Below are 24835 nucleotides of genomic sequence, written 5' to 3' on the forward strand. Positions count from 1 at the left end.
TGCAGAAGAATTTGGCCGGTTTCGGTATGTGAGAGTCTGTGGTACTGACTAATGAGGTGAGCTTCTACCAGCTCTCCTAAGGTGTTGTGAACCCCTAGTTGAAGTAGTTTTTCAGTAGGCATTGATTTAGGGAGGAGGAGAGCGCTTTTGTAAGCTGTGCGGATAAGTTTGTTGAGTTGCTCGGTCTCCGTGGGTGTTAGGTAGGAATGGAGTAGGTGATCCTGCATAGGCAAAATGCTTGAATGAGGCGACGTGTGTCTGCTTCCCTCATGCCGCGATGGCGATTGGCGATACGCTTAATTAGTGAGGCTGTATTCAAAATGGCAGCACGAATTAATTTTATGGTCTCGGCGTCGGAGCCGTTGTCAGAAATACTGAGACCTAAAATTTTGATTCTATTGACCCTGCGGATGGGGTTGTCGTTTAATGTGACTTGAATATTAGGGGGGTTCCGTTCTTTTAGGTCCATGACTATGAGCTCAGATTTAGCTGCCGAGCAGCTTAGACCAATGCTGCTTGCATGCGTAGCAACAGTGTCAGCGGCCAGCTAAAGTTTGGATTCTATTTCGCCATGGTTGCCGGTATTGACCCAGATGGTGATGTCATCCGCATACAAGGAGTGGTAGATGGAAGGAATTTTGTCAAGGTCCCTCGCTAACGGGATAAGAGTAATGTTAAAAAGAAATGGGGACAAAACTGCTCCCTGGGGCGTTCCCTTACTGCCTAGCGTGAAAGGGCAAGTTTTTACTGTGCCTAATTGTAGGCAGACGATGCGTGCGAGAGCCCTCGTTTAGGTCGCTCAGTGATTGTAAAATGGAGGAGTGGGCAACATTATCAAAGGACTTCGTCAGGTCCAATGCAAGGATAGCTCTGGTGATGTGAGGCTGTGACATCGTTCCCGGTTTTCCGCCAAATTTATTGGCAGAATATTGAGGCAGCCAGTTTGGAGGAGTTTTGGAGCAATATTGCATTTTGGAGCAGCATAGAGTAGGGAAAGCAGTTTGGAGCAGAATGGAGCAGTGCTTCCAACCCTGCATGCGTCTCACTCACTTAACTGCAATGAGGACGTAGGAGCGGCGGTGCAGCTGACACCGCAGACGCTCGCGTGTTCGTTCCTACCGCCATTATGTGACGTCATGGTTGCTATCCACAGCTGCGCCACCCCCCCTCCCATCGGTGCACCGGTTCCTGACGGCAGGAGGTTGCGCCGCTGCGCGGAGAGGCCACAGCTGGCACGATTCCAACGCACTGACGAGCAGGACCGCGATCATGAGTCATTAAAGGCTTTCGCATTAAAAATACATTTCTCAGTTTAAAATAACGCCCCAGCTTCTGGTAGATACATTGAGAGGAGTGACCACAAACTCATATGTATTTGGTATGTATAGACGTAGTTGAAAAGGACGAACATTTTTCTCCTCGTCCCCCATTTTTGCGGCCAGACATGTTGTATATATAATTGCGACCAAAAATGACTGCATCATAATTTCACGGCACACCCGATTTCTTCAATTTTTGGAAGTTCCATGTCGCTGTGCGTTAAAGAAATCGTAAAATTACTCACGAAGTCAGATTGACCACATTTTGAAACAATTGACTAAAGCAAAAACAATCAGCTTTGTTTCTTTGGTACTTTGTAATGTCACTTCGTTTGCAAATAGCCTAAAACACAGTCGTTGTGATTGGAGAAATACTGTAATAGTCTTCGATTCATCGTACCTTCTCGATGTATATATAATGCAGTACAGTTGAAGGTGAGATGATCAATTCATATATTTTTATTACGCATCCTAAAATGACAATATATTTTCCTATTATGCAATTATGCGCAATGAAGTGTACAGATTAAAAAGAAATAAATTTGTTGGTAATTTCAATTTCTACAATGAACATGTTTTTGAATAAAAAATTATCGATATATCAGAAAAAAGATATATTCGTTGTCAGTCAGCGCGGTGTTCGTCCTACTCTTCCCTTTGTTTTCTTTGGTTGTCTGCTTTCGCGCTGAAAACTAGGTCCTTAAATGTAGATAACCAACTATCCCATTAACTAAGTCTACTGATAGACCAAAGCAATGCGAAGCTGTAGGTAACTGCTTCCCATTATTTCAAGAATAAAGCAAATGGCGAATTCAGTTGGCTTCATCTTAGAGACTATTTTAATTCTGAAAGCTGTTTTAAACCATGCTTTCAAACAACTTCCTTTTTAGAATACTTTTTACTAGTTTTCTTTAGGTCGAATTTCTGAACGCTCTAGAAGACACGAAGAACGATACTTTTTACCTTAGTTCAATCATTTTTTTTTCGTACCTAAATATAGCACATACATTCATCCCCGAAATATCGTTACCACAATACATAGGGAAATGTTTTGGACCATACCGACTGAAGGCAGCGCCTATGCCTGTTCTGTATGTCCAAGTCGCTTGGTTCATGAAATAATGGTAGGCTAACTCCAATTCCAGCTCTGAAACAAGGACAGAAACAAAAAGCTTATTGGCAGTTCTCCGATCTTTGTACGCATATATTAGAGCGCAAGATGAAGAGCTATCCTTTAGACCACGAAGACACTGATGCGGCAAGGCCACCCTGCGTTTTAAGGCGAAAGCCTTTAATGGCTTATGCTGTCGTGGACAAAATGTGTCCCGCTTTTGCAGCGTTCTGATTGGCCGCGGCGATGACGTCATAGAGGTCTCGACCAATCACAGAGCACCACCACAGTATACGCGAATGCTTGCCTTATATGGCCATATGTCAATGAGCAATTTAAATTAATGAAAGAATAATCGATAACAAAATAGGTAATCTGTTAATAACCTAATTTTGATTGGTTAATTACGTCCTTAATTATTAACTATTACTTATTACTAGTTAGGTAATTAACTAATAAATTAATTTTTAATTATGTACAGTTGCGTTGCAGAAAGCGGCACTCAGGCTTTCGCCTTTCACTATTTAAGTCGCTAAAGTCCCTCGTAATTTTTGAGCTCTCTGCTCGGAAAAGCAAAGGAAATAACTAGAGTATAAAAAAAAGGAACGCACCACTGGAACCCATATCCGTCGCGGATACATTCTATGGCAGCCAAATGCGATGAACAGAAGGATCTTACGCTACGCGATATTTCTATTGTGGATAGCTGCTGGGGCCGCCAAAATTTCAACCAGGCCTTTTTTTATGGTGTTCATGAAGTTTTCATCAGTCTCCGGGGCGTGCCGTTTGCGTCACAACTCCCACGGAGAACCCTGAGTCTAAGTGACTAACGACAGCCGTACAACTGCGCACCATCCGAAAACTAATGGCCTGACGGCGATACTCCTCAAGACGGTGGCTACTGACTGCCATATACGGGGAATCCGGTCATCCAAACGTGGAATAGATGTTTGTTTATGTAACGGTGGTCAATACTGCTGCAACCTTTGAGACACCATGCATGTCATCATCCCCGCTGGTGCTTGGCCGGAAAGTTACTATACCATAGTAGATTGCTCGCCTCTGCAGCAGCCGCTTCACGGCGTAGCCCGAAGGCGCGCTTTTAGACTGCGATCGTCTGGTGAAGGCAACTTGCACATTTCCAGATACTGCCCAAAAAACATTCTGGTCTCTGATGCTGTCCGGCCTACACATTCAAAGTCATTGTAACCTTCTATCAAACCTCGCATCGCAAATACTCCTGCAAATGGTTGGGAAAAGCGAACGAGAGGCTCCTCCCGCGCCTATTGACCAACACGATACTGTTGCCGGCAGTACTTCAACATTTTAACTTCCAATTCCCTGACCACTGCCAGTACTGTGGGGAGGTGGCTGACACCTACCACATGGCGTGGGCCTGCCAACCGAACCCATCCCTTCCCCACACCTAACCCTTCCCGGAAAGACTGGAAGGCGACCCTGCTCAGCTGCTGGGACCTACAGGCCCGAAGGGCCTTAACGGGGCGTGCGCGTACGGCGGCAACCGCGAATGGGGTCCCTGACTAAGAACTCCACCTAGTAATTGTAAGGCCGAGGCTCTAAAAGGCTCCGCGCCAACATGCTTCCTTGTAAATATCGAATAAATGTTCTTACTACCACCACCCGCGCAGACATGATATTCATTTTCTTTCAAGACAAAATGGCACCGAATTCCCATTGAGGTCTCTCAGAAATACGTATACAGCTTTACTTGCCTCGTACATGGTTTATGGTTAAATCGGTACCTTATTTAATAGTTGCCGGCCTACGGACCAGTCCTGAAATCCAGCGTACGCTATTTCGCGCAATTCAGCATGTAGTCAGTTTTGAGCGATAGTAAGGGTGATCATAGTTTAACATTTCCTTGCTTACCGGTTGCGCATTTCTGGCCAGCATATCGAAGTGCCGAAACTAGGCGTGCTAACACTGCAGCGTTTTTCTGTCGAGGTTACCAGCTCCACGATGGTTATTTAGGACTGAAGGCATCTTTCCTCGCAAAGTAGGCAGGGCGCGGCAGTGACAATGAGGATGGCGGGATGCTGCACTACCTGGGCGCCTTTTTCGCTCCCTGCTGTTGCAATAGAACCCCGTCCTCACATGGCCGTCTCTCCATTTCGGTGCCATCGAAACTATAGTGCCTAGAATATATTCTAGTGCCAGAATATTCTAGGCACCTAATGAAACGCAGCCGCCGGCAGAGCGGGAAAAAGCGACGCATAGCAGCACCAAAGAGAAAATGAGTAAGAAAGCGAACAGAGCAGCGGAGACTCCCGAACAGAGAGGAACGGCTTGCAAACGGTGATGCCAGACTACCGAGCGTAACAGACGGAGCATAACCGCCGAGATGGGGCCTATGGAAGAGTTCAGCCAACGGGAACCAACAGCAGAGGACCTGACTCTCATTCCTAAACATACATGACCACAACAAGCTCAGCCAGGCAACCTACTTCTCGCTACGCATATCCTGGCATACCTGGGCTAAGCCCCTACCATTTGTTGGTCGGAACCGAGAAGAACAAAGCCGATGCTAAAGGAAGACTCCAAAGTATCCACACACCCCTTGTGGATACCTCAAATTACGTCATGAAAAAAGATGTGCAATACGTAGCGAAGGCGCTGAGGTGAGGACATGATGAGATAAGCAATTTGAAAAAAAAATCAATCGATTAAGATCACTTTGACAAATGCGTTCATGCGCATGACTTGTTCATAGGTTTCATGTGCTCAATTAAGTGGCTCTCTTGTTGCTCAAGCATATGCCGAACTTATGTCTGCTTAACTTTGGCATTCAGTCTGCCTTTATACTAACTGGAAACACACGCCCTATTTGCAAGACAAATCTTTTCGACGCACTGTTCAATATTTGGCTCCGTCATTGCGGCGCGCCTCTTTGATTGGCTACAGCTACGCAGTGACAACCTTGGCCCTTAAAGACGCAAGATAATTGGCTAAGGTGCTGGCGTAACGGTCCAGCCAAGTGTCCAGCAAAGTTAATATGTTTGCGCCTCGCCCGATGTCACGCCACTTGCGGCCATATTTCTTATACTATATTTCAAGGTTAGAAACGAAAAGCAAGCCAAATGCAAATAGGCGAAGTGTACGCTTCCTTGCCTGAGCACTAAAGTGAAACTGAGAAAGGCGCTCTTAATAAAGGGCTGAGCAATGTTGCGGTCATTCAGAAGCCAGTATCCTCCACAGACAAAGCATCGTAGATAGGCATATTTTGCGCTTCACCGGCATGTCAACGCAGCCTGCGCTGCCTACATAACACCGCACATCATTATGCCACTGTTCCTACACGCGCGCGGGCTATGCAGCTAGCTGCAAATGTGGAAATAAAAAATAGGTGGGCCACAGCACGTTCGTTTGGCGAAACAGAGCATTGGTAACATTAACCGACATTCCTAGCCCTCTCCGCCCTCTAAAGTGCCAGAAATTGGAACCATAAGTCTTCGAAGCAGACACCACTTCCCAAGCGATTGATGCATCAAAGAATATTCTCAGAACACCTTCTTTTCGAATAGAATGTAGGTCATAGCATTTTACGCGAAAAGGGCGCTTTCTTTTTCACTGCTAAGAAATAAGCAGTCCGTCAAAAGCTACGATAAAAGTTGGCTGCCAATTTAAAAGCGAAGAAAAAAAAAGGAGGAAAACAGTGAAAAATTAAAGAGCACTGCAGAATCTACATTGGAGTAATGCGAAAGCACGGATACTGCTTCTGGTTGCTTCTAGTAGCTTACTTCACTTCTTGCTTGCCCATTTTAATCTTTGGTACTTTCAAATTGCGCGCCAATCCATTCCTATGCCCTTTTTCTGTTCGAATTCCGGTTGCGTGACGTCACAACCTCTACTTGACATTATTTCACTTCTTGTTTACCCCTTTTAGTCTTTGGTACTTTTAAATTGCGCGCCGATCCCTTCCTACGCCCTTTTTTTTTTCGCCTCTACTTCCGGTTGCATGACGTCACATCCTTGACGTCATATCCAAAACGGCACCCGTTTCTCTCTTTCCGCTTTCACTCCCCCTTCCTCCCTTCCCCTACGGCGCGGTTCAAGTGTCCGCGGAACAAGTGTGGCAGATGCTGCTAATTAATTACCGAATTAACTTATTGGCCTAATTATTTCTTTTGCAGAAACATTACGTCAGCCTCTGTCGATTGACACCACTCATTAACCTCTACCACATCTCAATTACTCACAACTGCTGCGGACACGATTTTGCGGACACGGTCTGCGGACACGGCCTCCAGAAATAAATCTGTGAAGATAGTAAAGTAATGTTTTCATTAATAAAAAGACTGAAGGGGAAACAATAGTATCTTTTTTCCTTTGTGTGAGAAAGCAGGTACTTACAGGTTGGTGGAATAACTATTTTGTGGCGAAAGGTACACTAGACTAATCGAAGCGCATTTTGCGAAGCCGGGCAGAGGCTCCTATTGCGCAGGCGTCGTTACCATGGCAACTAGTGGCGCCGTTCCACGGGTGTTCCGCCGTTGCGCTCGCTACAAAGAGGAGGGGAAGGGTAGCGGCATCCCAGCAGATGTGCGCGCCCGCACTAATATTAGAGTCCCTAGAAGTATTTGCTAGTCTGCCGTCCGGGCGGGGTTCCCTATCGAACCGGTTGGCCGCTTCCCGGATGAAAGCGCAGGGGGCGCTGTACGCATTCGGAGCGTGGTCGCGTTGTGTACGTGGTGCTGTGGCGGTTGTGCCGTACTGCGAATCTGCGCCGCGCTGATCCGTTGGTGCCGTGACAAGGCTCGTGCACCACGTGCACTTTTTTTCGCTCGCGAGCTGGAATGCGCACAAATTAGCTAGCATGTGTGCAAGTGTGCCTTTTTTATGGATATGTGATCGCGTCATGTCCAGAAAACGGGGTAAGCATGATAGCACGTGTTTCTTGCCCGGGTGCAAGACCGGGTAGCGCTCGTGCCAGGTGAAATGTTCTCTCTTCAGGACACCGAAAGACGCAGGGAAGAGGCAATAGTGGGAGCGCAACATCAAGCGCGGCTGCAAAGGCAATAACATTGTTTATTGTCTCAGCTAGGGCATAAAGGAATATGCAAACGAAAATTAAAAGGCGTAATTAATGAAAGAAAATAGACTGGCTGTGTTCTAATAAAATTCAAGAGAGAACGATGATAAGGCCCTTGCGTGCAAGCAATGTACGAAGATGGGTTGCTCGGTGAAAGGCCCACTGCCGTCAGGTGCCGATATTGTCGGCTTCAGTGGCGGGCAAACCCACAAGTGGTGAATATCTTCCTCATTATTTTGTGAGTTGCAGACAGGAAATCCTGGACGTTGATATAAATATCGGTATATATAAATATCGGATGATCCGGATCGGGGTTGCCCTCACATTACTGTAACACGAACAAGCTAGTGTCGACGTTTGTGAGCGACACTTCAAACCCTGCTTTATTGAGCGAAGTTTTAAGACAGGTAAAGGTAATTGAGATTCCACGGGATGTTACGCAACTCACGAAGGATGCCATCTCAACGCTGTTTCCTGACACTCCAAAATACTTGTTGAAACCCCTGCCTCTCAAGAGAAAGGAGCGCAACTTGTACGAGCAAAAACAGTCAGCAGGGAGACCTGCAGAAAAAGAAAAAAAGTGCACTGATCCTGAAGCATCAGTGGAGCCAGTTGAAGAATACAGCGGTGGTGGCTCGTGTGACGTGAGCCTGCTCCAGGAATGCAGAAAGCTGCATGCCACCGCCACTGGGGACAAATGTCGATCTTTCTGATGTTGATCAATGAACATTCGCATAGTGCCACTCAAGCGAGGACGAATCTCCGGAGGCAATTGCCATCGACGAGTTCTGTTCCATCGCAGTGGTGAAGCTGCCATGAAAGCTGCTGTGTGCATTCGAGGAAACAAAGTCAAGGAGATAGCTGTGAAGTCGACAGAAGAGGTAATTAATCTTATTCAGGACATTGCGAAACTCAGCTTGTGTCCTGGCAGCGGATTGAAGCCTATTACCAAGACCTTTCCCACCTACAATGGACGTTGCTTAATTTCTGATGCAACATGCATATAGCCTGCAAATACTTGCGAAAGTTAACTCAGAACACCCTGTCAAGAAGAAGAAAAAATTAAGAAACAGACTTCTATGTCTCGAGCAGTTTGTCGCACGAAGGACAAGGTGGCAAAGCTGGTAAAAGCTCTCGGTGAAATGAAAAATGAAAATGAACACCTTCAAGGACAGAGTTTGAAAGAGTGTTAGTGCCCTTCCTCTCAACTAACAGCTGGCTGTTAAAATATGTTTTAGAGGTTGCAAAACGGAAATCAACAAAAGTGATGGCATATTCTGATGAGTGGCTACTAGGCTTCCTAAGTACCAAAGAATGCCTATCAGCAGTTTGCCTGAAGCGCGGTGCGATTTGAAGGGCTCGGGTTCCCATCTTGCGTGCTTTAATTGTGCATGCATCCGAAAGTTTCTAGTTCTACATACGTATTATAACTTAGCTAAACGTCCGAAGAAGTTAAGATGAAACTATAGCGTGAATGAAAACGCCTGCTACGGCGCTCTGTTGTTCGCACACATGGTCCTTGGAGCCTAGAATGTGCGTCTAGTATAGTTCTCCGTGCAAGCGCAATTGTTTGCACAAAATCCTCAGAAGTCTTCATTACAATACGGCACGGCGGTAGCTTCAGCAGGATAATAGGGTATAAAAAGCAGCTTCGTTTCTACATCGGCTCAGGGGCATGCGCGCAAAACTTAACTTCGCTCACGAAAAAAAAAAAGTCACATCCGTGGTTATGCCAACAACTCGGCTGCGAATTCAATATTACGACTAAACTAAAATCAAAGACTAAAGAGCGGCATCGCATGCACAAGGCACCTGACAATGAGCATGCAGCGCATGCATTTCGAAGCGCACGGGCGCGCGCGTCGTCTGCTCCGTCAGCAATGGCGCACTCCGGTTCACCGCAGCGCCACCGCGGCGATCATTCAGCGGCAGCCCCCGCCGCGGCCGGCGGACGACAGACTAGCAATATTTCTAGGGACCCTACTAATATGCCTCGAGATCGAGCAGAGTCGTCACCTTGCGGCTCAGCGGCAAAACCTACTCAGTGTGGATGCGTTTTCGCGTCGCGTGCCAGCCCGCAGTGATTTACGCGCGCGCATGCGGGGTGTACAGGACTGTTTTGTTTGTTTCGCAGTTCCTGTGAGCTTTTGCTTACCTATATGCCTCTTGCAAAATAAATATGAACAGTCTATAACCCCACGCTTCATTAAAAAAAATATATACTTGTCCGTATCGAGCATGTTATGCTTGGATAAGGACATCATCCATCGCGGTCTTCGGCGCTTGCGATCCTTTGACATGAAATGTCTCAAACGAAGTGGTACTGTCGTTACCGCCGTGTCAAAGCAAAACAAGTCGCTGCCGTCAATAAAAGTTAATGCAAACGTTCAGAAATCGCATATTCCCGTTTCTGTTTGGAATACCGCAGCTACTAAAACATATGCCACCGCAGACTGCTTCATATAGCAGAATGCAGTTTCAACAGACCACTCTATGCCTACTATGTCGTCTGCATGCACGATAGAGTAGTGTGAGTGCTTTTTTTTTTTTTGCTTTTATACCTATGTTACGGTGTCTCAATGGTAAGGGCGCTCGACTGCTGATTTCGAGAACGGGGGATTCAATCACAACCGTTTCGAAAGGCGTTCCCCTGCTGTGGGATTTGCCTAATAAACAATTCCACGTGGTAAATGTGGTGTTAATAATGAAAAAAAAAAACGACACCAAAACCAGCCTCTGCAATCATCCGTCATAGCCGGTGCAGCTTTCATGCGTTGAACCCGGGCCAATATGCATTTTTCTTTTCTTGTTGTTGTTGTTGAAGGCTCTGTGCATCCGTAAAAGTTTTAGTGAGCACATTTTGCTTTAGAGAAATGCTCGAATGTTTGGGAAACATATTCCCTGCACCTAATTGTTACCCTAAATTTTACATAATACACCTAGATTAATGTACTTTACTGGTAGCCTATTATAATCATTATAATCCCTTTTCGTCCAAGTGCTGTCTTCCGACAAAAATCGTCATTTCTGACAAGGGGAGTAAAACAGCTTCATGCGGGCTTAAATATCAGTGTTAAGTTCGGGAATAAATACATTTTTATAGTCGCATGATAAGATGACCTCCATTTCTTTCGGGATAATTTTATATCCGGCATCTGTTTTGGAAGCAGCCCTAATATTTTACTTCGCATAAGATTTAGTCACTGCTAAATAATTAGTGATAAAGAAATTTTCAGCCTGCAAAATTGCTTCCCAGAACATGACAGTGCCCATGCGCAGTTTATAACGATGTCTTCGCAGCGAGTAATTCGTAGCTTGCACTTTAACGTTACTGAAAATTAATCGCATATCATTGTAAATTCTGTCAAGTGTGTAAAAGTTCTCTCACACGGTGAAATTTATTCGCATTGCAAAACAAAATAATTACACTACTAATTAATCGTTATATATTAACATCACACACATCAGAAATTCCTTATACTTTCCTCGGTTTCAGGAAATCATTTACAGTTAGTGGCGCATGCATTAATACACTATCACTTTCTATGACAGTGGCCGCAAAAAGCGTCTCGACAAATTCAATCCACTCAGCGCTGTACACGTGAACAACCAGCTTTCCTGTGCGGCGAGGTTTCCTGTATAGTGTCGGCGTGATCTCATTTTTTGAGAATACTTGTGCGTGGTTGTCTGGGCCAGTGTTGATGTGCACTCAGTCTAAAGCAACTCTCCATGCAGTGCGCTGCTAATGCTACATTTACCCTCCTTAATCCTCGAGTCAAGTACGATATACTGAACCAGGTTTTCTCGATTCAATCTAAATTACTGCAGGTCAGAGCACGAATTAACCTCGTATCTGCGTGGGCTTGACACTCAATCGCCGGTCTCACTCGCATGAGACACGCGCAAACTGTTTTACAAGTCGATAAGAAAAATAAAGCTGTCATTAGGCAGGCCCAAGCATTAGGCGCATGAGCGCGGTACAGCGCAAAAAACGTGCAAAGTAAATGTAGAAGATGCATGGTGGTTCATCATCATCATCAGCCTGATTATACCCACTGCAGGGCAAAGGCCACTCCCGTATTTCTCCACTTAACCCGGTTCTGTGCTAGCTGCATCCACTTGACCCCTGCGAACTTCTTAATCTCATCTGCCCACCTAACTTTCTGCCGCCCCCTGCTATGCTTTCCTTCCCTTGGAATCCAGTTTGTTACCCTCAGCGACAATCGGTTATCCTCTCTTCGAACAACATGTCCTGCCCAGGTCCATTTCTTCTTCTTAATTTCCACTAGAATGTCGGTAACTTGAATTATTTCTCTGACCCACTCTGCACGCTTTCTATCTCTTAATGTTACCCCTACCATTTTTCATTCCATAGCCCTCTGGGTTGTCCTCAACTTAAGTAGAACTCTCTTGGTTAGCCTCCACGTTTCAGCCCCATAGGTGAGTACAGGCAAGATGCAACTGTTGTATATTTTCCTCTTGAGCGATACCGGTAAGCTGCTAGTCATAATCTGCGAGTGCTTGCCAAATGCGCTCCATCCCAATCTTATTCTTCTTGTTATTTCCTTGGCATGGTGATTGCGTGCATTGTTTTCCTAAAATCCGCTCTTCTTCTGCTGCATTGGCGAAATCCTTGGATTTTTTTCTGCAATATTGCAGAAATACTGCAGAAGACACGTTTTCATCGCCAACAAATCCGCCGTAAACTCGGAAGCAGACCTACGCAGCGTGTGTTTCTGCGAGCGCCGCCGGCTTCCGATCCACACTTCCGGAGTGACGGTGGCGCCACCTCTAGGTCGATCTCGCGGCGCACTGTGCATGCGCGCGACGCCAAGGAAAGCTGATCAAGTGGAGCAGGATAGGATCTGCCGGAATCGCATGCGCTTGGCATGAAAGTGGACTGTGCCTAGAACGCCGATGAACTGTTATGCATTCAATGCAACGTTGGTTGTGTTCGATGCAACACTCGGCCGGTGTTACGCTTCTCCACCGACAAGTGGGACAGCTGACGCGGCCACCGCATAGCAACAGGCAGATCCGCGAGCGGATCGGCCATTTCGGCGCCGTTCATCAGCCGCGCAACGTTTCCTCCCGCGGGCAAGTCTCGACGTGATCTTGCCACGCGCCAAATGTGTGTGCGTGCGTGTGTGTGCAAACACCGGCCAAGCCTGGAGCTCGTGAGAGAGTGCGCCGCCCTCGCCCGTCTGCAGGAGGTGGAGGAGATGCGGTCGGACCGCCTGCTATTGAGTCATCCCTTCGTACCCAGACTTGTCGGGCTCTCCATTTCCTGTGAGGGTTTTCCCTTTCCCTGTGAACTGGAAAACCTATAAAAAGCAGCGGCCGACTCCGCTGAGACAGAGACTACTTTGACGCGCCGTGGAGACGACGCTAGACACCAGCTGTGTGAACGTGTCTGTATTCTCTTCGGGTCAGCTTCTCTGCCCGATCCTTCATGATGTTTTAGTAAAGGTTGTTTCGTTAGAAGACGCCTCGTCTTTGCTGGCACCGTTGATGCCGTCCGCCGTCCACAGAGCCGCCAGGCCAACGCTACCGAGGGGCCGCGAGCCGCATGTAACAACTGGCGTCAGCGGTGGGCTGAGAATGCGAGCCTAAAACGTAATAACTGGTGGCAGCAGTACGATACCCAGGCGCACGCGACACAAACCTAACAATTGGTGGCAGCGGTGGGATACACAGGCGCATGCGACTCAGAATCTAACAACTGGTAGGCAGCGGTGGGACGACCAAGCCGTAACCGTGGTCGGAGGGACGAGCCAGGCGATACCGTCGTCCAACAATTGGTGAACAGCGGTGGGACGACGACGACCAAGCCGTAACCGGGGTCGGAGGAGCCAGGCGATACCGTCGTCCAACATGAACAGCAGAGGAACGAGGACGACCAAGCAGTGACCGTGGTCGGTGAAACGAGCCAGGCCTGACCGAGGTGCAACATCTGGTGGGAAAAGCGGAGATGTCCGAGGCGTGACCCGTGCAACAAGCAGCTCAGCGGAAATGCGGGAGCAGTGCGACGAGCCCTGTGTGATGACTGGTTGCCCGCAGCGGAACGACTGCGTTGGATTCTTCGCTGCGAGGTTTGGTGAGTGCGGGACTTTCTTCTACTGAGTTTTGCCAGGCTTTTGTTAAGTAGAGAGCAGAGCTGGTAATTGTGTTCTCGTTGTTGCTGGGTTAATTGCAGCAAGGCAATAGTGGGCAGTAGAGAAGGCAACACTCGGAACAGCCATGGGTTTGGATTTGAAGTCGTTGTGCAAACCGAATTTGCTGGAGCTTGCGGAGGAGTTGGGTCTGGATTTGTCAGACAAACGCAGAAAACCAGAAGTGTTAAAGACTATTCTTGCGTTGAAAGCTGAAGATGACGAGCTTTCGGAATGCCTTGAGATCATTGAAGACCGTCACGAGAAAGAGGAACGTGAACGCCAGGAAAGGCCAGAGAAAGAGGAGCGAGACCGTCAATTCGCTATGGAAATGAAATGTCTCGAAATAAACGCGGGACGCGCTGGTAGTGCAAGCCGGGCTCACGGTGCAGGAGAAAGGAAATCGTTCAAATTGAGTGACCTGATGCGGCCGCTTAAGCCTGGAGGGGACACTGGTTTGTTCCTGGTTAACTTCGAGCGAACGTGCGAGAAGCAAGGGTTTTTTCGGGAAACGTGGCCACAGCGCTTGCTCACTTTGTTACCCTGTGAGGCGGCAGACGTAATCGCTCGCTTGACAAAAAGGAAGCAGAGGATTACGACAAAGTGAAATCGAGTCTGCTAAAAAAGTACAGGCTGTCAGCAGAAGCATTCCGTCGGAAATTTCGGGAGTATGAGAAAAGCAAAAGTGAGTCGTATACAGAGTTTGCCATACAAGCTTATGTCAAACATGTATGAGTGGCTCAAAGAAGAAAAAGCGTATGGTGACCACGATAAGGTTCCGCAGTGTTTCGGGCTGGAACAGTTTTACAGTCGGTTACCCGAGAACGTGCAGTATTGGGTCATGGACAGGTCAGATGTTAATACGGTGGATAGAGCCGCCGAGCTAGCTGAAGAGTTTGTGACGCGTCGGGCTCGTGGAGCTAAGGACGGTCAACAGGGGGAATTCGGCTCTAAGCTTGAGAGGCCGAAGTTCAAGCCCTTTAGAGCCAGAGAGAATAAACGTGGTGCGGATGCGAGTGAAGGCAGTCCGGCCAAACATAAAGAAATGGTGGTAGCCGAAGCCGAACGGAAAAAGAGGTTCGAGGCAAGACAATCGCGCGTCTGTTATACGTGCCAGAAGCATGGTCATTTTTCGGCGCAGTGTCCAGAGACAAAACCAAAGATCGTGTTTTTGTCATTATGCCGAAGTGACGAGAACATGAAGCTTCTCGAACCGTACACTCGAGACTTCCTCGTGAACGGGAAACAGTGTCGAGTGCTTCGCGATTCTGCGGCTACCATGGATGTGGTCCACCCCTCTTACGTAGAACCAGAGATGTTCACGGCTGAGTGCGCGTGGATCAAAGAGGCCGTGGAAGCTCGCAGCGTGCGTTTGCCAATAGCCAAATTGCTTATTGAGGGACCTTTCGGGGCACTTGAGACAGAAGCGGCGGTGTCATCTGTGCTTCCTCCTCAGTACCCGTACCTATTTTCAAACAAGTCCGATCACCTCTTGCGCGAAAATGGGCTTGTGTTTGGAGAGGGTAGCGTACAGGCCTTGACCAGATCTAGAGCTCGGGAGCTTGCTGCAAAGGCGGTAGTACCGGAGAGGGGGTGAAGCAATGAGAAAGGGTCGAAGGCACAGCACGCTGAGATGAAGACCACCTACGCCGTAGACACAAGTGAGCCTGAAAAGTCAAAAGTACCAGAGAGTAAACTACAACTTGGGGAAGCGGCCGAGCAACGTGACCGCAGTAGCGAGCCGACCGAGCCTCGAACAGAAGAGTCACGGCCGCTCGATGGAAGCGCACTGGGTGCGGCCTGCTGCGTCGCGCCGCCGTCAATGGGCAAGCGCGTCCTTGGGGAGTTTACAGTTGCGCCCGCTATTTCTGCTGAGGGCGCCACCGTTCGGGGACACGTCGCCGCCGGGGTCGCCGGCTCTGAGCGCGCGGTTTGCTTCCTTTCTGGACGCGTTCGCCTCGTGTCTGCGTTGTAAACACAAACTTTTTTTGTGTGCGCGTGTGCAAACACGTTAACGTTTAAACGGGATGCGTTTGTTTTTTAAGGCGAAAGCCATTCTAGGCTCATGGAGCGAAAATTTGTGCGCAGAAGCTGTGGCTGTAATCTGTGCGTCGCATCTGTGCACTGGTGTGTCTGTCGCAAAAGCGGACGTGCAAGGAGGGAGATTAAGAATGAAAATTATTGATGGTGATAGGTAATCAATAAAAGTTATAAATAGACATTGATAGAGGTAATGACTAATGCTGATGACTAATAATGCCTAAAATGATTTGTAATGACCAGTATATCAAACTATGGCATGTAATGACCACAATTGATTAGAAATGAGTACAAGTGCTTAGCGATGTGTGGCGATGACTATAATAGCTAGGCATGACTCATCCTTACTGCTAATGACTATGAAATTACCAATATGTGAAAGGATGACCTTTAATGACCACTGCTGATTCTAAATGAGTAACCTTCTTAGTTATGAGTGGTAAGGGCTACAATGACTACGCAGGAAGACGCATCATGACTGGGAAACGACCAATATATCAAACGACGACTTGAAATGAACTGTGGCAAACGATGAGAGGCAAATGATAAGACAAGGGTAGGCTTTCGCCGTCCTCCGCTTAAGAGACATCTAAGAGACCCTCAAATTTTATCTGCTGAGCTCGCTTCAGACAAAGGCAGTAGCGAGGAGTGGAAATGCACTCGCTTCCTTTGAAATGAAAGCGGCGCTGAGGTTAAAAGTCCAGATGCTGAAGCATAATGCCCTATCAGCTGCCATTGAATTTGCTACAAGGGACAGCAGATTGGACTTGGTGATAAATTATAGGTTAACAGTACAAACAACGTGACGGGAACATAGGAGAAGAGGCGGCACAACCGCGCTAGTTGTGTCGTCCTCTTTTCCTGTGTACCCGTCACGTTGTTTAACCTATTTAGTTACCATAAAGCTGGCCAGTGAACTAAGATTTTTACCGATGTGTTGTGAAGCAGATGAACATGATGAGGTAGCACCAGAAGCTTTTCTAGCAGGTTATGCTGCGAGGACATATCAGAAAACGGTACGAAGCGTTTTGTTTTTTTATATAAGCATAGAATTTGTTCTATATTTTGCCGCGCTAGTCTGAGTGGCCTTGCAGGCAAAGTAGTCTGTGCATACAACATTTTTTTATACTCTTGAGACTGTTTGAGCCGATGCGATAAACTGAAAAGTCCCGTTCCACAGAAAATCCGGCGCCCGCTCTGTCGGCGGAAAGTTGGAAAAATACCTCTCTGGTAAGAGGCACGTTCGTTGGTAATATGGCCAGACACCTTTGGCGCATTGAGAACACGACATGTTCAATGTGGTTGCCAAATCGGAGAGAATCAATATGATGTAAGGGTGAAATGGGAATTATTGAAAGTGGGACCCTTAGATCCCAAGTCAGGCACACTATACTCTTATAGGGCATGTTCGTACGGCTTCAGTAAAAAGGGGCTTTATATATCTATGTGTAGGGTGCTATTTCATATAATTCGGTGGCTTAAGGCTGCATTCTAATGATATATGCGACAGAGGCAGCAATTACGGGAGACGGTGAATAAGCAGGTAGCAAAGAGCGGGTACTCTAACGAGGCTCTGCAAGGAGATTTAAGAACCCCAAGTTTTGTTTATCACTACCAGGTTGTTGCTTAATTTATGCGATATTTGGTGATGGTTTTGAGGCGACATGTCAGTCATGCAAAAGCCTGTTGCAGGAAATATGTCAACTGAACCAGTTACAGGTTGATGAAAAACAGAGACAATGGAGGCTTGATGTACCCGCAAAGGAAGTAATCAAGCTTTGTCAGCTTACGAGTACCTTCATTAACAGGAGAATGAAGTCTGAAGAGGTCCGGCGAAGTAGCAAGCTGTGTAAACTTTTGATTCCATCATTCTTTTCTCAGTGTACACAGTACCTGCAGCTAATCTATGAAAACAATGATCGTGCCCATGCTGAGGTGCTATGCAAGATACGGTTAAGTTGCGGCACCCACTGACTGCGAGCTGGGCTGGAAATGTCAACTCAACAGTGGAACGACATTTATGGCTATGGCATAAACCTCTCTCATAAAAGGTTTTCCATCTGCGATTGGTAATTTTCTTCCTTTTTTGTGTGGCCATTTCATAAACGTACTCGGCTGCTCGCTGAATCTCGGCTGCAGTTGCGCTCTGAAGCGTGAACATTCTTGTGATCGCAGCTAAGAGTTTCACAACAGGAACACTCGATGGGCGTTCTTCCATTGAAAATTACAAACCTGCAAAAATTGTACGGGTTTGCGAGCTGCCAATAAAAATGGTAATAAAAACTTTCGGCGCATATACGTAGCACCTTGAGGCAGACCGGCTCTATGAAGCGCGCTTAGTTCGGTGATGCAAAATGCGAGAAGCCATGATGGATAGCCTTCTGGCGTAAAAAGTTTAAGGTCTCCAACTGAGTCGAAGATTCCAGGTTATCATGTAGATTTAACCTAACAAACATCTTCATATTTCCAACGTAACATTTGTCAGAATGAGATAGAAAGGTTAGTTAGTTACATGTCGTATTTTCACAGAGGTTGCTCACAGTAGGAAAATATATTTTTATTGGATAGCGCTGTCAGCTTAGAACAGGTTTACATAAATTTGTGTATAAAAGCTGTATGCAGGAATGAGTAAATGGTATGAAAATGACCCACGGAATTCGCGACATAGTTAAGTGGTTATGCATTAGGCTACCATGGCAGCTGAACAACTTCGAATTGTTCACAGCCGGGTGACATTTTCGTGTGACAAACAACTTGATCCGAATGCAACATCACGGTAATGCGAGCTCTCCAATCGAGTAACCTTGACCCACCGTCACATTAAGTTTTTCGGGGTACACTCCAGTATACATCGTTGCCGAGCAAGCGCTAGGTGCCGACATGGTCACACTAGACATGACAGTATATACTAATTCGTGTTGCCTAATTGTGTGAAGCGGAGCTCTTATATCCTTAAAATAAAAAGCTTCTACCACGCCGACGATTCCCTGAAAGCGCAGCCAGGCGCAGCTCTCCGCGCGCGGCTGTGCCCGAACGGTGGCGCCGCGGCGGCGGCGACGGGAAGTAGGCGCCTCCCGCCGGTTTCGGGCGACGTAGCAGGCCGCACCAAGTGCGCTTCCATCGAGCGGCCGTGGAAGAGTATTGTGTTACCTTGGTCGAGACACTAGCCGAGACCGTTAGCGCAGGCTTAATCGGTGAGAAGTCCGAAGTGACGCCGTTAAGCGAGGTGAACTGCACGCCGACCCAAGTAGCTGCAGGAGATACAGTTCCATCAAATGAGAGTGGGGAACTGGCAATAACTGAACCGCCTCTCGAGTCGAAAGCAGAAGCTTGTGTAGAGCGCGACGGAGCTGAAAACGAGCTAGGAGAGGAGAAAATTTCGGTTTCCGAAATCGACTGTGTCGTAGAGCAGGACACGCAGAAAAGCGAATTGCCAATCCGGGAAACTGCGCAGCCCGCGAGTTGTGATCAGCCAGGGCAGACCTACGAGGAGTGCGCGTATGCTGTAGAGAGCGAGACTTGCGAAGGCGACAGCGAGCGACCAGAGCAGAGTCAGAATCGTTCGTGCCCCGATACCACGCTAGGTTGTATTCGCGAAAGCAACCCCAGTGCGAACGCGGACGTAGCGCACATGACCCTCACGCAATCCGAAGCGCCCCAGCTGTCGAAAGAGCTTGATCGTGCTCCGGTTAGCTCTGAGCGAGGCGACGCACTGAGTGGCGAGCCGCCAGAGCAAATGCCTAGAAGGGGGACTGACGCGACTGACGTCAGCCGTTGCTGTGGTTCGGAATTGACTGAAAGTGAGTCCTGCGCTGCTGGCCGCGATGCATACGCGGCACCACACTTTGACCACTCAGACGACACCGGTGTCCTACTAGCTCCGGTTACCGCTAGAACGTTGACCGCTAGCTTGTCAGAGATGGCTCAGAAAGAAAGCAGAAGGCTAGTATTCCAGTGCTGCCAACGAAAAACGCGGAAGGGCAGGCGCGAGAAAGAATGCTGCCATCGTAAGGAGAGCAAACTTATATGGTTGCGAAAAGAAAGCAGAAATCATGTGTTCCAGTGCTGCCGCAGAAAAAAACGGAAAGGCAGGCGCGAGAAAGAATGGTGCAAGTTGAAGCTATCGCGAAAGAGAAAGCGACTATTCCAGCGGCACAAATGCGCCCGTGCAAAGAAAATGCATGACTGGTGCGCAACCCGTAAGGAGAGGGATAGGTTATTTAGAAAAGTGAGCGACTCAAGCTCATGTGTTTCTTTGCACAGAAACAGGAAGGTACGGTTGTTCCGTGAAACGGACAGCCGAAGCTTTAGTGAAAAAGGTAATCTCAACGGTAACGCCGATGGCTTAAGTCGGAGCCCCTAACGTGAGAAGCCTCAATTTTCATTTGTTGGTGTTTTTCTTCCTGACATAGGAATTTGAACAGATTGCATTGTATTATTTTTGTTTGAGAATGACGCTTTTGAAAGCGAAATTTTCAAATTTGTGGACGCGTTCCAAGAACTGCTGACCTGCCCTTTAATATAGATGGGGGCATAAGAGGGAAAGAGTCTGGCATAACTTAGTGAAATTTGTGCCGTGCTTGTTGGCTGAACGGTTGAGTTTTTAGCGTGGTTGTGACGTTGTGGGTTGTCAGCAAACTCTCCTGAAGACAAGTTGCAGAGTGCCTTGGAAACCCGGACTTGCCAAGGACTTCTTCAGGCTAACTGGCTCAAGAGAAACAGAGTCGGACGACCCCGGCTAGCAGCAACATCCCGATCCCTCCGGACAGCGGATGCAGTCCCCTGCCCTTCGGGATCTCCCTTCCCCGGCGGGGCAGTCTGTTACGTTTCTCCACCGACAAGTGGGACAGCTGACGCGGCCACCGCATAGCAACAGGCAGAACCGCGAGCGGATAGGCCATTTCGGCGTCGTTCATCGGCCGCGCAACGCTTCCTCCCGCGGGCAAGTCTCGACGTGATCTTGCCGCGCGCCAAATGTGTGTGCGTGCGTGCGTGTGCAAACGCCGGCCAAGCCTGGAGCTCGTGAGAGAGTGCGCCGCCCTCGCCCGTCTGCAGGAGGTGGAGGAGATGCGGTCGGACCACCTGCTATTGAGTCATCCCTTCGTGCCCAGACTTGTCGGGCTCTCCATTTCCTGTGAGGGTTTTCCCTTTCCCTGTGAACTGGAAAACCTATAAAAAGCAGCGGCCGACTCCGCTGAGACAGAGACTACTTTGACGCGCCGTGGAGACGACGCTAGACACCAGCTGTGTGAACGTGTCTGTATTCTTTCCGGGCCAGCTTCTCTGCCCGATCCTTCATGATGTTTTAGTAAAGGTTGTTTCGTTAGAAGAGAATACAACCTAGCGTGGAAGTTATGTTGTGTCTTTGCTGGCACCGTTGATTCCGTCCGCCGTCCACGGAGCCGCCAGGCCAACGCTACTGAGGGGCCGCGAGCCGCATGTAACAACTGGCGTCAGCGGTGGGCTGAGAACGCGAGCCTCAAACCTAATAACTGGTGGCAGCAGTACGATACCCAGGCGCACGCGACACAAACCTAACACCGGCAAGGCTTTCGCCTCACAGTCGGTTCAGCAGCGTTGAGCCCCTGTAATTTTTTTCCTAGACATCAATCCGAGTAATCATTTTTACTGTAGCAATGTCAATCATAGAATTCTCTAGGAAATATCATGTAAGCACAATCTCGATATATGTACGTCAAGAAAGCAAAACTATATTTGGCAGAGTTTAGAGGCCTATAAAAAGATTTAGAAAGCATATTATAGCTAAATCGATATACAGACAAACAAAAACTCGTATACGTAATATAATATATTGCGTTCATAACTGCGTAGAAAATGGGCATTTAAAGATAGTACTCTAAACACTAAAGAAATATAATATTACTGGTGTACAGAAATATCGAACGGGTAAATAGCTACGATACTTATACATAGGTTACATGGTCGCGTATGACTTTAATGTAAAGTGTATGCGCAGCATTTTAGGCACCGAGCAGGATTGAAAGCTCTTGCAGTGTGTTTAATACTCTGCTAGAGAAAGCGCTCAGCAGAGACTACTCTGCTGACCAAGTTGCGTTCAGTGTACCGGCCGCGAAAGCGTAAATAAACGGGAACTGTGTTATAAATGTACTTTAATCGCATCGCACTCTCCTCGTTTTGTGAAACTATCTGCGAAATTAAAGTGCGCGCTACACAACTTACGTTACGTTTTCATACTCACTCGGCAGCCGCTGCAAAGAGCAGTAGTAGGCCAAGGCTCAAAAGCACAGCAGAGACCATTTGGCCTAAAATGAAAATTTCAGGAGATTCGCAAAATCGGTGGATTTCTTAAGCAGCCGTGTTGAGCATTTTATGTGGTCTTGTCGGAGTCCTTGCGGGAGAATTGAAATTCAGCCTAATTAGTCCCAATCTCTGCTGAGCAGCGGACATCTGCATACGGAGCTGATCTGTCACCACGAGCTTCTGTCCATAGTTTGGAATTATGAGACATTGTGAACCAATTTTGACATCACGTTTGCATCTTTATCGACGGTATTGAATAAATCACGACTAAAACGCAATTTTCTTCGTGTGTCGAAAACGCGTAAAGAAAAGCAGATGATAATTGACGTCAGTTTTACGCAATGTATTTCACAGCTGTCCTCATGACAGCCGATGCCGCATAAGTTAGCACTAAGATTTACTCGTTTGACACGTATGCCTTTCTAGCTAAAATTTATACAAGATCACTTGAATCTAGCGCTAAAGGCGGTATTATGTGAGACAATTAATCTATGATTAACCTTAACAATCTGGTCATGCGGGATTTCAAACTTTTGGAAACTACTAACGAATATATAGAGATATAATGTTTGATAAATTATTCTTGTTTAGTTCTAACCACAAAATTCGTAATGCGCTGAGTACTTCCTGATAGCTGGAAAACAGTGAGTTTTGACTGCCGTCACAAAGAGCCAAAATGAAAAGGCGAGGAAGTTGTCTCATGTAAAGAGGCGAGTTGCTATGTCAGGAGTTGCTATGTCAGTTTCTTCTGGGTCATTAGTGGCTTTGCGGTGTCAAAGAATAAACTTGTTCACGTTCGATAGAAACGATCGAGTTCGATCCGAAAGGAAGAAAATATATAAAGAAGTTGTGCAGTTGCTTTGCATGAGAATTCCAATGCATATTTGCTCAGTGCACTGAAACCACAAATTCCTTGATCATGATGTTCTTGTATCATTTTAACATCATTGAATATGCTACTATGGTATGCAAATAAAGCTCTGTGTTAGAAGCCTCTCCTCAGCTTTTATTCAGCATAGTAGCTGCGAGCTTAGGGGCATGCTAAAATGTGTTTCTCATTAGGAGCCCCTCCTTTCTCTAACGCTTTGTGCTTAGTTATGTTATCGACATCACAAGCGTGGATACATATCAAGGTGTGACTTCCTTAAAACAGGGCATGCATGATTATTTCTATAATAGCCAGCAGAAGGGCAGGACGCAAGTCATACGAGTGTAAAAATTTGATATTAACGATTGTCTACACATCTGTAGCACCTCTTTAACACAGATTCCAGATGCGCTTGCAGCACCCTTTTAGTGGAGGGAGTAGTGCTTCTTCATCTGCACTTTTAAGTTGTGCATCTGTATCTCTACACATTTTCTAGAGGGTGGAAGGTGTGGGTGAGTTATAGACAGAGATATACAGATTTAAGGGGGTGATTTCGATTACTATGTATGCAAGAAAAAAAGGGAAAGGAAAAAGTTCTTAACGGATAGATCACCGTATGACATCTTTCACATGGAAAGATCCAGACGGTGTCACGGTACGATTAGTCATTAGGAAATAAAATATATACCTATACTCTAGTAGGTGATACGGAAGCAAGCAATCACTGTACTGAGACAATTTTTGTTACCGGTGCACAAAAATTTTCAAGACACTTGATCGAGACACTTGATCGATTCCTTATTGCAGGCTGATTAATATTTCCAGTTGAACAAGCAGCACCGCATGAAAATATTTTACTTCGTACTTTAAATGTTACCCAAGCGTATAGAGAGAACACAGCATGCATAAAATAGCGAAAAGTTAGAGTTATATGAGGCTTTAGGGCTATCATGCTATGTGGCTATCATGCGCCAAACACAAGGTTAGATGATCTATCAGGTGACTGAAGTTATGTTGCTCATATTTCATATAAAACGTTGGCTTTCTTCAGAAATGTGTAAACAAGTACTTGTTCGCCTAAAAGCAATGCAGAATGAAATGGAATATGTTTATTGTAAAATACAGTAAAACATTTTGCCTGTTTCTCGATTTGCGAGTATGAGAATAGAATGTGACTGTGAGCTCATGTCCACACATTTCACATACAGGTTTGTCTTTTTTTGTTAGCGAGGTGTTAGGGGTATTGTGTGTGTGACCTATGCGTAGACGACATAAAACTATCTCGATGAATCGTTTCTGGTGTTGACATAATTGCCATTCTCCTAAAATGGACTTTACGGAGTGAAGCTTGTTCTCTGCTTCACTTAAGGTGATTGCTTTAAGGTGATTGCAAAAAACGTCTGTGTGCTGCCCGATGCCACAGCGCCCTTGAGGAACTGTACGCGTACAAAACCGATTCCGAGTCATTCATTGATGTGCATGCCACAGCTAATTTGCAACGCCGTGACAAAAATGACTAGATGCAATATTGTTACGGCAGGAGAATGAGCGCGAAGTGGCGCGCTCGTTTGTGGAAGGTAAAGAAAAAGAAGTACGCCGAACGGGGGCCCTCATTGCCTGGCTCCTTGCCTGTCTCATGATGTATACATCTTTAATCCTATTTTGTAAATATATTTCTCCCAGTTAAAATATTATGCCAAACTTTAAAAATCGTGGACGATTCACAAATTCCGTAGATACTTTACATCTGCGTGGAGCGCTATGCGTTGCACAAGGGATTTATTAAGTGGCCATAATTACTAACGCAATAAAACTATGCAATGTTTTTTCATGATTTTGAAAGCTGAGGAGAGGAGAATAGGTGGACAAAGTTTAAAAAATATAAAAAATTGAGTTTTTTTTTTAATAGAGGATGGATGGATGGATGTAATATAGGAGCGTCCCCTTTGAAACGGGGTGGTAGCAGTAGCTATCATGCTCATTTTTCTTCCTATATCTTAATTATTTATTTAG

At 46.7% G+C, this 24835-nt stretch overlaps 1 protein-coding gene across 1 annotated transcript in view; it reads right to left on the reverse strand.

The window, feature by feature from the left end:
• Positions 1-22131, reverse strand: part of LOC146188829 (uncharacterized) — a 34677-nt gene extending 12546 nt beyond the window's left edge. Inside the window, exons 1-2 of the mRNA XM_084603923.1 lie at positions 21893-22131; positions 2382-2466 (exon numbers count right to left, since the gene is read on the reverse strand). Of these exons, the coding sequence (XP_084460049.1) occupies positions 2382-2466; positions 21893-21951 (144 nt within the window). The 5' untranslated portion in view covers positions 21952-22131. The remainder of the gene's footprint in view (positions 1-2381; positions 2467-21892) is intronic.
• Positions 22132-24835: the final 2704 nt, after the last annotated feature.

This window comes from Amblyomma maculatum, chromosome 5 (genome assembly GCF_055883805.1).
Source record: "Amblyomma maculatum isolate TAMU_Amacu chromosome 5, ASM5588380v1, whole genome shotgun sequence".
In the NCBI taxonomy this organism is placed as follows: Eukaryota; Metazoa; Arthropoda; class Arachnida; order Ixodida; family Ixodidae; genus Amblyomma; species Amblyomma maculatum.